This window comes from Bison bison, unplaced genomic scaffold (assembly GCF_000754665.1).
Source record: "Bison bison bison isolate TAMUID 2011002044 unplaced genomic scaffold, Bison_UMD1.0 scf7180017864186, whole genome shotgun sequence".
NCBI classification, from domain to species: Eukaryota; Metazoa; Chordata; class Mammalia; order Artiodactyla; family Bovidae; genus Bison; species Bison bison.
The window spans coordinates 132,456-146,314 of NW_011494758.1; the positions used below are offsets into that span (position 1 = coordinate 132,456).

Consider the following 13,859-nt stretch of genomic DNA (forward strand, 5'->3'; position numbering starts at 1 on the left):
TTGTACAGTTCTTCTGTGTATTCTTGCCACCTCTTCTTAATATCTTCTGCTTCTGTTAGGTCCATACCATTTATGTCCTTTATTGTGCCCGTCTTTGCATGAAATGTTCCCTAATTTTCTTGAAGAGATCTCTAGTCTTTCCCATTCTATTGTTTTCCCCTATTTCTTTGCACTGACCACTGAGGAAGGCTTTCTTCTCTCCTTTCTATTCTTTGGAACTCTGCATTCAAATGGGTGTATCTTTCCTTTTCTCCTTTGCTTCTCTTCTTTCCACAGCTGTTTTTAAGGCCTCCTCTGACTTTTTTACATTTTTTGCATTTCTTTTTCTTGGGGATGGTCTTGATCCCTGTTTCCTGTTAATGTCACGTACTCTGTCCATAATTCATCAGGCACTCTATCTATCAGATCTAGTCCCTTAAATCTATTTCTCACTTCCACTGTATAATTGTAAGGGATTTGATTTAGGTGATACCTGAATGGTCTAGTGGTTTTCCCTACTTTCTTCAATTTAAGTCTGAATTTGGCAATTAGGAGTTCATGATCTGAGCCACAGTCAGCTCCTGGTCTTGTTTTTGCTGACTGTTTAGAGCTTCTCCATTTTTGGCTGCAAAGAATATAATCAATCTGATTTCAGTGTTGACCGTCTGGTGATCTCCACGTGTAGAGTCTTCTCTTGTGTTGTTGGAAGAGGGTATCTGCTATGACCAGTTCGTTCTCTTGGCAAAACCCTATTAGCCTTTGCCCTGCTTCATTCTTGATCCAAGGCCAAATTTGCCTGTTATTCCAGGTGTTTCTTGACTTCCTACTTTTGCATTCCAGTCCGCTATAATGAAGAGGACATCTTTTTTGTGTGTTAGTTCTAGAAGGTCTTGTAGGTCTTCATTGAACTGTTCAACTTCAGCTTCTTCAGCATTACTGGTGGGGGCATAGACTTGGATTACCGTGATATTGAATGGTTTGCCTTGGAAATGAGCAGAGATAATTCTGTTGCTTTTGAGATTGCATCCAAGTACTGCATTTTGGACTGTTCTGTTGACTATGATGGCTACTCCATTTCTTCTAAGGGATTCTTGCCCAAAGTAGTAGACATAATGGTCATCTGAGTTAAATTCACCCATTCCAGTCCATTTTAGTTCACTGATTCCTAAAATGTCGATGTTCACTCTTGCCATCTCCTGTTTGACCACTTCCAATTTACTTTGATTCATGGACCTAGCATTCCAGGCTCCTATGCAGTATTGTTCTTTATAGCATTGGACTTTACTTCCATCACCAGTCACATCCACAACTGGGTGTTGTTTTTGCTTTGACTGTCTCTTCATTCTTTCTGGAGTTATTTCTCCACTGATCTCCAGTAGCATATTGGGCACCTACAGACCTGGGGAGTTCCTCTTTCAGTGTCCTATCATTTTGCCTTTTCATACTGTACATGGGGTTTTCAAGGCAAGAATACTGAGGTGGTTTGCCATTCCCTTCTCCAGTGGACCACATTTTGTCAAAACTCTCTATCATGACCTGTCTGTCTTGGTGGCCCTACAAGGCATGGCCCATAGTTTCATGGAGTTAGACAAGGTGTGGTCCATGTGATTAGATTGGTTAGTTTTCTGTGATTGTGGTTTTCAGTCTGTCTGCCCTCTGATGAAGAAGGATAAAAGGCTTATGGGAGCTTCCTGATGGGAGAGACTGACTGAGGGAGAAATGGGTATTATTTTGATGGGTGGGGCCATGCTTAGTAAATCTTTAATTCAATTTTCTATTTATGGGTGGAGCTGTGTTCCCTCCCTGTTATTTACCTGGAGCCAAACTATGGTGGAGGTAATGAAGATGATGGTGACCTCCTTCAAGAGATCCCATGCATGTACTTCTACACTCAGTGCCCCAACCCTCAGCAGGCCACCACTGACTCATGCCTCCACTGGAGACTCCCGGACAGTCACACAAGTCTAGGTCAGTCTCTTGTGGGGTCGCTGCTCCTTTCTCCTGGGTCCTGGTGCACACAAGGTTCTGTTTGTGCTCTCCAAGAGTCTATTTCCCAGTCCTGTGTAAGTTCTGGTAGCTGTATGGTGGGGTTAATGGCTACCTCCTCCAAGAGGGCTTATGCCATACCCAAGTATGCTGCACCGAGAGCCCCCGTCTCTGTGGCAGTCCACTGCTGACCTGTACCTCCACACGAGATGTTCAGACACAGTTCTGTCTCAGTCTCTGTTGAGGTCCTTAAAGCACACTCCTTAGAGCAACCAAAATTAAAGGTGGAAAATGCCAAGTATTGGCAAGGATGTCAAGCAACTGTAACTATCAAGCACTGCTTATGGGGGTTTAAAATGGTACAGCCATTTTGGAAAAGAGTGTTGCACCCTCCTAAAATGTTAAGCATCAATCTATGTGACCCTGCAATTACACTCCAAAGTGTTTACAAAGAAGCAGTGGAAACATATGTCCATACAAAGAACTGTACATGAATTTTCATAGCAAAGGAAACAATCCAAATGTCCATTAAGAGGTAAATAGATAATCAAAAGTGGTATATCTGGATAATGGAATATTTACTCAGCAATAAAATATATACACTATGAATACATGAAACAATGTGAATGAATCTCAAAATCTTTCTGCTTGGTAAAGGAAGCCAGGCACAAAAGAGTGTGTACTCTCTGATTCTATCTGTAAAAACCTTAGAGAGTACACTGCAATCTACAGTGACAGAAAGCATATCAGTGATTATATAACATAAAGGTGGAGGGAAAGAGCTATTGCTTAGGAAATAAGGAAACTCTGGAGGTAAAGGAGATATTTGGGATCTTGATTGTGGTAGTGGTTTCACCAATGCGTATATTTATCAAAATTCATCAAATTGTACACTTTAAGTAGGTGCAACTTACTGTGCATAAATTATTCAATTATTTACAGACAAATAAAATAAATGTAAAGAAAGAAATTATAATAATGTCTTTAATCCTAATGCCTCAACTGTTACCTTTTGACCAAAAGTGAAAGTGTTAGTTACTCAGTGGTGTCCTACTCTTTGTAACCTCATAGACTGTAGCCCGCTAGGCCCCTCTGTCCATAGGATTCTCTAGGCAAGAATACTGAAGTGTATAGCCATTCCCTTCTCCAGAAGACCTTCCCAGCCCAAGGTCTGAAACTGGGTCACCTGCATTGCAGGCAGATTCTTTACCAACTAGTTGGAAACAAAATTTCCTCATGAATCTTCTCCCAAATAGTCCTTAGACTCTCCCTGACTACTTACAGATACTCTATCTGCCTTCCACCTGAAGACTTGTGTAAGGGGAGGAAGGTCTTCCATACACTTGGATCTATTCTATGGGCTTAGATCCCCTCTGGTGTCCCTCTTCCTGGTGGGCATTTCCTGATTCTCTTCATCTTAGATATTGCTGTCCTTGGTGCTGCTTGCACTTCTGGCTTGCATTCCTGGAGAATGACTCTTTACTATCCGTGGGAAGCTACTTCAACCATGTCTTTCTCCCTCAGGAATTTTTTTCCCTATTAAGTCAATAGAGAAAACCTGGCTTTTGTCACCACTCTTAACTTAGATGGGCTTCTACATCTGGATCTAGTGGCATGTTCCCTTTTCCCTGTATACTTTTATTCATTCTGGAACTCAGTGGGGAGACACTTTGAGCAAAATTTAGGCTCAGACACAGACCTGGATTCCCTGCTTTCGCTAAAGGCCAGACATACATTATTATGGATTGCATATTGTACCTATTAACACAGAACAAGACATGTTAAGTCCCTCTTTCATAATAAAAATATTTATTTCCTCTTTAAGAAGGTGATCATTTTTTCTCTCAGCAAATTACCTTGAAGTCAGTCAGTTTAGTTGCTCAGCTGTGTCCGACTTTTGAGACCCCATGGACTACAGCATGCCAGGCTTCCCTATCCATCACCTACTCCTGGAGCTTACTCAGACTCATGTCCATCAAGTCGGTGATGCCATCCAACCATCTTATCCTCTGTTGTCCCCTTCTCCTCTCTCTCTCAATCTTTCCCAGCATCAGGGTCTTTTCAAATGAGTCAGTTCTTCACATCAGGTGGCCCAAGTATTGGAGTTTCAGCATCAGTCCTTCCAATGAGTATTCAGAACTGATTTCCTTTAGAATGGATTTGTTGGATCTCCTTGCAGTCCAAGGGACTCTTAAGAGTCTTCTCCAACACCACAGGTCAAAACATCAATTCTTCAGTGCTCAGCTTTCCTTATAGTCCAACTCTCACATCCGTACGTGACTACTGGAAAAACCATAGCTTTGACTAGACAGATTTTTGTCAGCAAAGTAATGTCTCTGCTTTTTAACATGCTGTCTAGCTGGTCATAGCTTTTCTTCCAAGGAACAAATGTCTTCTAATTTTATGGCTACAGTCACCATCTGCAGTGATTTTGGAGCCCCAAATGAAGTCTCTCACTGTTCCCATTGTTTCCCTTTTTCATCTATTTGCCCTTAAGTGATAGAACTGGATGCCATGATCTTAGTTTTCTGAACGTTGAGCTTTAAGCCAGGTTTTTATTCTACTCTTTCACTTTCATCAAGAGGCTCTTTAATTCCTCTTCACTTTCTGCCATAAAGGTGGAGTCATCTGCATATCTTAGGTTATTGATATTTCTCCCAGCAATCTTGATTCTAGCTTGTGCTTCATCCAGCCTGGCATTTCACATGATGTACTCTGCATGTGTTAATTAAACAGGGTGACAATATACAGCCTTGACATACACCTTTCCCAATTTGGAACTAGTCTGTTGTTCCATGTCCAGTTCTAACTGTTGCTTCTTGACCTTCGTACAGATTTCTCAGGAGGCAGGTCAGGTGGTCTGGTATTCCCATCTCTTTAAGAATTTTCCACAGCTTGTTGTGATCCACATGGTCAAAGGCTTTGGCATAGTTAATAAAGCAGAAATAGATGTTTTTCTGGAACTCTCTTGCTTTTTTAATGCACCAGCTGATGTTGGCAATTTGATCTCTGGCTCCTCTGCCTTGTCTGAATCCAGCTTGAACATCTGGAAGTTCACAGCTCATGTACTGCTGAAACCCAGCTTGGAGAATTTTGAGCTTTACTTTACTAGTGTATGAGATGAGTGCAATTGTGTGGTAGTTTGATCACTCTTTGGCATTGCCTTTCTTTGAGACTGGAATGAAAACTGATCTTTTTCCAGTCCTGTGGCCACTGCTGAATTTTCCAAATTTGCTGGCATATTGAGTGCAGCACTTTAGCAGCATTGTCTTTTAGGATTTGAAATAGCTCAGCTGGAATTCCATCACCTCCACTACCTTTGTTCATAGTGATACTTCCTAAGGCCCGCTTCACTTTGCATCCTGGATGAATGCAAAGATCCCCTTCTCCAGGGGCTCTTTCCAACCCAGGGATCGAAACCAGGTCTCCCAAATTGCAGGTGGATTGTTTACCAGCTGAGTCACAAGGGAAGCCCAATGATCCTGCTAGTTGAATTCATTAGTTGAGGATAAATCCTCAAGTCAGATTGTATTTTGATATATCTTATACTTTCTGATGTCTAAGCTTCTGACACAGGGCAGGGAGGGTGGGGCGGATAAATATAAAATTTGAAACACACAATACTTTTATGCTTGTAAACTTGGTTTCAAGTTTACAAAGTGCAGTTGCATTATTTATTTACAGTTATCAACAATGGCTGGTGTAAAATCAACAATGCCCATAAATTGTATCAGTTGAGGTACATCAGTCCTCAATGACCTTCTAGCTTCTTTTCTTAAGTTCTGATTTTTTGTTTTCAGAGATAAAAAAAATTCAGTATAACACTAGGTAATAGAGGCTAACAATTTGATTTATTCCTTTTTCTGCCTCAGCAGAACTCATGAATAAAAGTGCTTCTGTCATTTTTTTTGACATACTTAAAAAGATGTTTTATTCTTCACTGGTAGACAGCCAAAGCCTGTTGAGGAACTGATTAGGAGTCACTGAGCAATGCAAAGGCTGTCCTCCTTTGAGCCCGCTAATCACCTTCCATGTCTACATACACTGCCAGCTCAGCTCAAGAGGGCTCCTGATTGACACTAAGCTTTTTCATCTGAGTCATGTGAATCACTGGCTCTAATGACTTTCCAAGACTGATGTTGATGCTTCTGTAGACATCAAATAGTGGATGTTGAATAATTAAACAGTAAAATTGAGCTGCTACTGGTAGGAGGAATATTTGGTCTTATGAGAGAGGAAGTATCTTGAAGACTACAAATTCTGTGTGGGCTGGGATGTACAAACACTGTCACACACCAGCAACTATCTTATCTATGTATCTAACTAACTATTATCTATCTATCTATCATGATTATCATCCTCAATCATTTATCATCTATCTATGTATAAATCTGTGCTAGTCTGCTCTGGCTGTCACAACAAAATACCACAGACTTGGTGGCTTAAACATCAAAAATTTATTTGATCATAGTTGCCCATAGAAGCCCAAGATCAAGGTGCTGGCAAACTTGGCTTCTGCTGAAATCTGTCTTCCTGCCACCTCTGGCTTTATAGATGCCTGCCTTCTTGTTTGTCTCCACATGGCCTTTCCTCTGTGCATGAAGAAAGACAGAGAGGGCTCTGTTGTCTCCTCTTCTTCTTGCAAAGACACCTGTCCACTTCAGTTAGGGGCCACCCTTAAAATCTCATTTAACTGTAATTACCTCCTAAAAGGTCCTATCTCCAAGAATGGTCACACTGAACTTTGAGAGAATACAATTGGTCCATAATACTGTTTAGTCAGACAGTTTGGAAGTTCTTGCCCATTAAACTGGAGAAGGAAATGGCAACCCACTCCAGTATTCTTGCCTGGAGAACCCCAGGGACAGAGGAGCCTGGTGGGCTGCTGTCTGTGGGGTCGCACAGAGTTGGACAGGACTGAAGTGACTTAGCAGCATCAGCAGCAGCCCATTAAACAGAATGGGTTGTTTTTGAAAATCTTAACACTGATGTATATTTCATGAAGAAATAGTATATCAGTGGACAGAATGAAGCTTTTTGGTCATTTGCAGTTTGGGTAGCTGGAACAAAGCATGTGCACCAGAACATCATCAATGACACTAACAACAAAATTGGAAAGGGAAACAAGATGTTTAGAACAAGCAAACTGTTTATGTAGAGACAGTACCCTAGAAGATTTTGATCCCTCTCAGATCAGCTTTCGATGATTGCATTCTTGTGATCCTGGCTAGACTGCTTTTCCCTCTTCTTTAACAGGCCCAGGACCTGAAGGCCTACCTGCCTTGCCTTCACAAGTATCCCTACTGTGAAAAGATTGCAGAATTTACTCAAATGCTGCTCACTGTGTTCCTAGAGAACACACAGACTTGGGCACAGAGGAAGTTGGCAGAACTTTCACACAGTCTCACATCCCCCATTGTCCAGTCTTTTGGGATGCTGAGCACTGTAGAGAAAGAAGTATGGATGGAGATAACCGAGAGAGTGACAGACTGCTTCACAGGGTCTCTGTGAGCCACTGTGGGTGCAGAGTTAGCGGTCTAAGGCTGATAATATGCATGGAACATTCTCATAGTTTTCTACAGCATCTTCAAGGTCACTATCTACAATGCTGGCTTGCTCTGTGGAGTCATCCGGATATGCCTTCTTCAAATCTGAATAGATGACTGTGGGTTCCTAGTGGAAAGGGAAAAAGCACAAACAGTTAGTACCAAAATATAAGTAAGGAAGAGCAGAGGGGGAAGCAAGCCAGGAAATGTGACTCACCTTATCTTCCCAATGTTTCCTTGGTGAATTTGCTGTTGAATTGGAAGAGGAAAGAAAACTATTAAACTGTGGGTAATATATTGTAACTTACAATATACTCACAACACATTCTAAACCAATTTTTCCTCTGCTGACTCATTTCCTAACTGTCTCCTCTGATGAATTCTTTCAAGCCCTCACATACCAAGTATCCTATCCTAACACACACACACACAATAAAGCCCTTCCTTTGCCCTTAAAATGTCCAGAATAACTTTCCTGAAAATATCTTTCTTTCTCCACTGCTCATCATAACTACAGCAGAGAAGCCCTGCTATTTCCACCTCCCCACCTCTATTCAGCACCTCTATGGCTTCCAAAAACACAAGAGATGACTCTATACATGGACATCACCAGATGGTTATTATGGAAATCAAATTGATTATATTCTTTGCAGCTGAAGATGGAGATGCACTATACAGTCTTCAAAAATAAAACCTGGAGCTGACTGTGGCTCATATCATCAGCTGCTTATTGCAAAATTCAGGCTCAAATTGAAGAAAGCAGGGAAAACCACTCGGAGAAGGCAATGGCACCCCTCTCCAGTACTCTTGCCTGGAAAATCCTATGGATGGAGGAGCCTGGAAGGCTGCAGTCCATGGGGTCGCTGAGGTTCATACACGACTAAGCGACTTCACTTTCACTTTTCACTTTCATGCATTGGAGAAGGAAATGGCAACCCACTCCAGTGTTCTTGCCTGGAGAATCCAAGGGACAGGGGAGCCTGGTGGGCTGCCATCTATAGGGTTGCACAGAGTCAGACACGACTGACATGACTTAGCAGCAGCAGCAGGGATAACCACTAGGCCATTCATGTATGACCTAAATCAAATCCCTGTGATTACACAATGAAGGTGATGAATAGATTCAAGGGACTAGATCTGGTAGACAGACTGCCTGAAAAACTATGGATGGAGGTTCGTAACACTGTACAGGAGACAGTAATGAAAACCATACCCAAGAAAAAGAAATGCAAGCGGCAAGGTGGTTGTCCAAGGAGGCCTTACAAATAGTTAAGAAAAAAAGAGAAATAAAAGCAAAGGAGAAAGGGACAGATATACTCAACTGAATGCAGAGTTTCAGAGAATAGCAAGGAAAGATAAGAAAGCCATCTAAAGTGAACAATGTAAAGAAATAGAGGGAAACAAGAGAATGGGGAAGACTAGCAATCTCTTTAAGAAAATTGGAGATACCAAGGGAACATTTCATGCCAAGACAGGTGCAATAAAGGACAAAAATGGCAAGGATTTAACAGAAGCAGAAGAGATTAAGAAGAGGAGGCACTACACAGAATACACAGAACTGTAGGAAAAAGCTCTTAATGCCCCCAGATAACCAAGATGGTATGATCACTCACCTAGAGCCAGACATTCTGGAGTGCAAAGTCAAGTGAGCCTTAGGAAAAATTGCTACAAACAAGCTTAGTGCAGGTGATGGAATTCCAGTTGAGCTATTTCAAATCCTAAAAGATGATACTGTTAAAGCACTGCACTCAATATACCAGCAAATTTGGAAAACTTAGTAGTGGCCACAGGCCTGGAAAAGGTGAGTTTTTGTTCCAATGTCAAAGAAAGGCAATGCCAAAGAATGTTCAAATTACTATACAATTGCACTCATTTCACATGCTAGCAAGATTTTGCTCAAAATCCTTCAATCCAGACTTCAACAGTAGGTGAACCAAGAACTTCCAGATGTACAAGCTGGATTTAGAAAAGGCAGAGGAACCAGACATCAAATTGCCAACATACGCTGGATCATAGAAAAAGCAATGTAATTCCAACAAAACATCTACTTCTGTTTCATAGACTATGCTAAAGCCTTTGACTGTGTGGATCACAATAAACTGTGGAATATGCTTAAAGAGACGGGAATACCAGACCATATTACCTGCCTGCTGAGAGACCTGTATGCAGGACAAGAAGCAACAGTTAGAACTATACATGGAACAGTGGACTGGTTCAAAATTGGAAAAGGAATACATCAAAGTGGTATATTGTCAGTCTGCTTATTTAACTTACATGCAGAGTACATCACACAAAATGCTGGGCTGGATAACTCACAAAATGGAATCAAGATTGCTGGGAGAAATACCAACAACCTCAGACATGCAGGTGATACCATTTAGTGGCAGAAAGTGAAGAGGAACTAAAAGCCTCTTAATGAAGGTGAAAGAGGAATGTGAAAAAGCTGGCTTAAAACTCAACATTCAAAAATTGAAGATCATGGCATCTGGTCCCATCACTTCATGGCAAACAGAAAGAGGAAAAGTGGAAGCAGGGACAGATTTCATTTTCTTGGGCTTCGAAATCACTGGGGATGGTGACTGCAGCTATGAAATTAAAAGATGCTTGCTCCCTGGAAGAAAATCTGTGATGAACCTAGATAAGTATATTAAAAAGCAAAGACTTCACTTTGCCAACAAAGGTCCATTTAGTCAAAGCTATGGTTTTTTTCAGTAGTCATGTATAGATGTGAAAGTTGGACCATAAAGCAATTCTTCTCTGGACACTGAAGAATAGATGCTTTCAAACTGTGGTACTGGAAAAGACTCTTGAGAGTCCTTAGACAGCAAGGAGATCAAATCAGTCAATCCTAAAGGAAATCAGTCCTGAATATTCATTGGAAGGACTGATGCTGAAGATGAAGCTGCAAAACTTTGGCCATCTGATGAGAAGAGCTGACTCATTGGAAAAGACCCCAATGCTGGGAAGAATTGAGGACAGGAGGAGAAGGGGGCAACTGAGGATGAGATGGTTGGATGGCATCACCAACTCAATGGACATGAGTTTGAGCAAACTCAGGGAGATAGTGAAGGGCAGGGAAATCTTGTCTGCCTCAGTCCATGGGGTTGCAAAGAGTTGGACACAACTTAGCAACTAAGCAACAACAACAATGTCTATATTGGTCATTTGGGAGAAGGAAGTAAATATGATTCATTTCACTTTGCACAGAGAAATTGGAGGAGGCTTCTCCAATGGCAGCTTGGGACTCTAAGATCACAAAGAAAATTTCCAGTAAGCCAAAGATTTGCAACATTAACACTAGAAAATTCAGTGTGTGTATTTCTCCTATCCTTCCAAGAGACTATTTGGATTTCTTTTATTTACTTAACCACCCAGTAAGTACTCAGTAAATAATCTATAAGGAGGCAAAAATGACACCAACTCAGTGCATATGATCAGGAATCTTACCATTAAGGAGAAAAATAGAAATGAAGACAAATTCAACAAGTATTATAAACACCAAGATAAAAATGCATATTAAACTATGCTGCTGCCCCAAAGAGTAATCAGTTCCTCTCAGGTTTGGAGATAGAGAGGACTGGTGGGAATCATTGTGAGTTTGGTAGTGATAATTGAATTATGCCTAGAAATGTGACTAAGGGTTATAGGCCAACTAGAGGCAAGAACATTACAAGACAGATAAGAAGCACAAAATAGCTCAGTTTGATCAAGGAAATGCTGAGAGTTTAACATGGCTAAAGCAAGGACATAAGGCAGAGCTTAGAGGAAGGACAAAAGCATGGAGGGAGGCAAAGATCGTGCTTTAAAATGAAGAATCATTGAGGACAGTTAATCTAGACAATGATGTGATCAGTTGTGCATCTCAGAGGGATCATGCTGGAAACAGATTGTTAGAAGGTTGGAAAGTTAAAGTCACTCAGTCATGTCTGACTCTTTGCAAGCCCATGGACTATACATTCCATGAAATTCTCCAGGCCAGAATACTGTAGTGGGTAGCCTTTCCCTTCTCCAGGGAATCTTCCCAATCCAGGAAGTCAGGGATCAAACCCAAGGTTGGAAGGAGAACAATATTGGAAATAAAGAGACCAGTTAAAAGAATTACAATTCTTTACTCATTAGATAATAAAAGGCTTAATTTAGTAATTACGTTCATTCATTTACTAAAAAAAACAACTATTTGAGGGGGCCTATAGTTTTCTAAGCATAACACCAGATGCTATTGACATATTAGCAAAGAAATACAGTATCTGTCCTTAATGAATTTTGGGGGTAATGGTGGCAGTGTACACAAGTAAGAAGGAATAGATATGATTATAGGATTTGTAATATAAGAAGAATAGTTAATGCCTTTCATGTTGGATTCATATTTGAGATGACTCTTTGATCAAAACTCCCTTGCTGGATCTGATAAAACACTGCCACCTTACCTCTACTTATTTCAAATTTGTCTTACCTGAATTTTCATTTGTATGTTGGGTGCTCCAGATCTCAGAATAAACCAGGTCGCTATCTCCAGGATTCACTGTGAAAGAACAGATTACAGTCAGCTGTAGTCAAGACCTCACACTACAGACTCTTCTTCTGGTCACCAAGTTTATAACCACCTACTATCCCTGACATAGGGCCAGAAATGTCATTTTAAAATTGAATACAACTGAACCATGGACTATTGCTCAATCTCTATTCCCTCCCTGATTCATTCCTAGAGCTCTCTGTCCCTTAGGAAATCATTACCATTGTTGTACACTGGCTGCGGTTCCACTGGGTCCAGTGGCTCTTGGGGATTTGTGTTGGAGGTTCTGGAAGGTTCCTTAAACTCCCTGGGACTGTAACTATGACAAGGGGATGAAAGAAAAAAAGAGAAATGTATTTGTGGATTATATCGAATTTCAGGAAAATCAATATGCAGGAAGAGCCCAGCATGGTTATGTAAAATATCATGGCTGCTTACTCTAAGAATCTGCATGGCTCTTTTGAGAAAATGTCAGAAGTATGGTGCAAGATATAGCCAGGGCAACATTACAGAGAAGACCAGCTGAGGCAAGGTCAGAGGGCAAAGACTACACAGTTCAAGATCCCTTTGATAGAATAAACACTTGTATTTACCTATTTTTAAAATTATTTTCAAAAGTTGAAATGCTTAAGCATCAATTAACAGAGGCTTCTACATTCTCTCAGAAATTGGTCTTTGTTTTTTTTAAGATCTCTTTCAGTTTTATACCTCAAATTATAATGATCTATCTTTCCTGTAAAATACTATGAAAGCTCTTCAGAAAAAGTATTTTTTTCCAGTTTCATTTTGTTCCAAAGTTAACATTGTGAGTTGAACACTGCCAGCATTCAATCATAGTCTCCTGAATAAGTATATGAGTGGGAAAATTAATGATAAGGGAATAAATAAATAGAGCCTTAAGAAAGATGGTGTCATTAAGTGGTCAGTTCTCTGCTGGAGCACACTTAAGGAAGAAGATAAATTAAGATGGATAGATAGTAAATAACATTAATTTCATGTATAAGTAAGTATTTTGTTGTTCAGTCGCTCAGTCATGTCTGACTCTTTGCAACCCCATGGACTGCAGCCTGCCAGGCTTCCCCGCCCTTCACCATCTACTGGAATTTGCTCAAACTCATGTATATTGAGTCGGTGATGCCGTCCAACCATTTCATCCTCTGTCATTCCCTTCTCCTCCTGCCTTCAGTCTTTCCCAGCCTCAGGTATTTTCTAATGAGTCAGCTTTTCACATCAGGTAGCCAAAGTATTGGAGCTTCAGCTTCAGCTTCAGCACCAGTCCTCCCAATGGATACTTAGGGTTGATTTCCTTTAGGATTGACTGGTTTGATCTCCTTGTAGTCCAAGGGACTCTCAAGAGTCTTCTCCAATACCACAGTTCAAAAGCTTCAATTCTTAGGCACTTAGTCTTCTTTATAGTCCAAGCATCAGTATGCTCATTCATAACTATGATTGAAAGGAGTCTTCCTAACCACATTTAAGTTCAGTTCAGTTCAGTTGCTCAGTCATGTCTGACTCCTTTCAACCTCATGGACTGCAGCACACCAGGCTTCCCTGTCCATCACCAACTCCTGGAGTTTACCCAAACTCATGTTCATTGAGTCGGTGATGCCATCCAACCATCTCCTTCTCTGTCGTCCCCTTCTCCTCCTGCCCTCAATCTTTCCCAGCATCAGGGTCATTTCAAATGAGTCAGCTCTTTGCATCAGGTGGCCAAAGTACTGGAGTTTCAGCTTCAACATCAGCTCTTCCAATGAACACCCAGGACTGATCTCCTTTAGGATGGACTGGTTGGATCTCCTTGCAGTCCAAGGGACTCTCAAGAGTCTTCTCCAACA

At 41.0% G+C, this 13,859-nt stretch overlaps 1 protein-coding gene across 4 annotated transcripts in view; it reads right to left on the reverse strand.

The window, feature by feature from the left end:
* Positions 1-6,843: 6,843 nt before the first annotated feature.
* The window catches only part of FCRL3 (Fc receptor-like 3), a 44,510-nt gene continuing 37,494 nt past the window's right edge, over positions 6,844-13,859 (reverse strand). For 3 of the 4 annotated variants that reach the window (XM_010843755.1, XM_010843756.1, XM_010843754.1), the window contains 4 exons: positions 12,246-12,343; positions 11,965-12,033; positions 7,729-7,760; positions 6,844-7,638 (listed from right to left, as the gene is read on the reverse strand). In XM_010843755.1, coding sequence (XP_010842057.1) covers positions 7,495-7,638; positions 7,729-7,760; positions 11,965-12,033; positions 12,246-12,343 — 343 coding nt within the window. In that variant the 3' untranslated portion in view covers positions 6,844-7,494. Of the gene's footprint in view, positions 7,639-7,728; positions 7,761-11,964; positions 12,034-12,245; positions 12,344-13,859 lie in introns of those variants that run through there. The other variant, XR_825600.1, reaches the window with a different exon arrangement.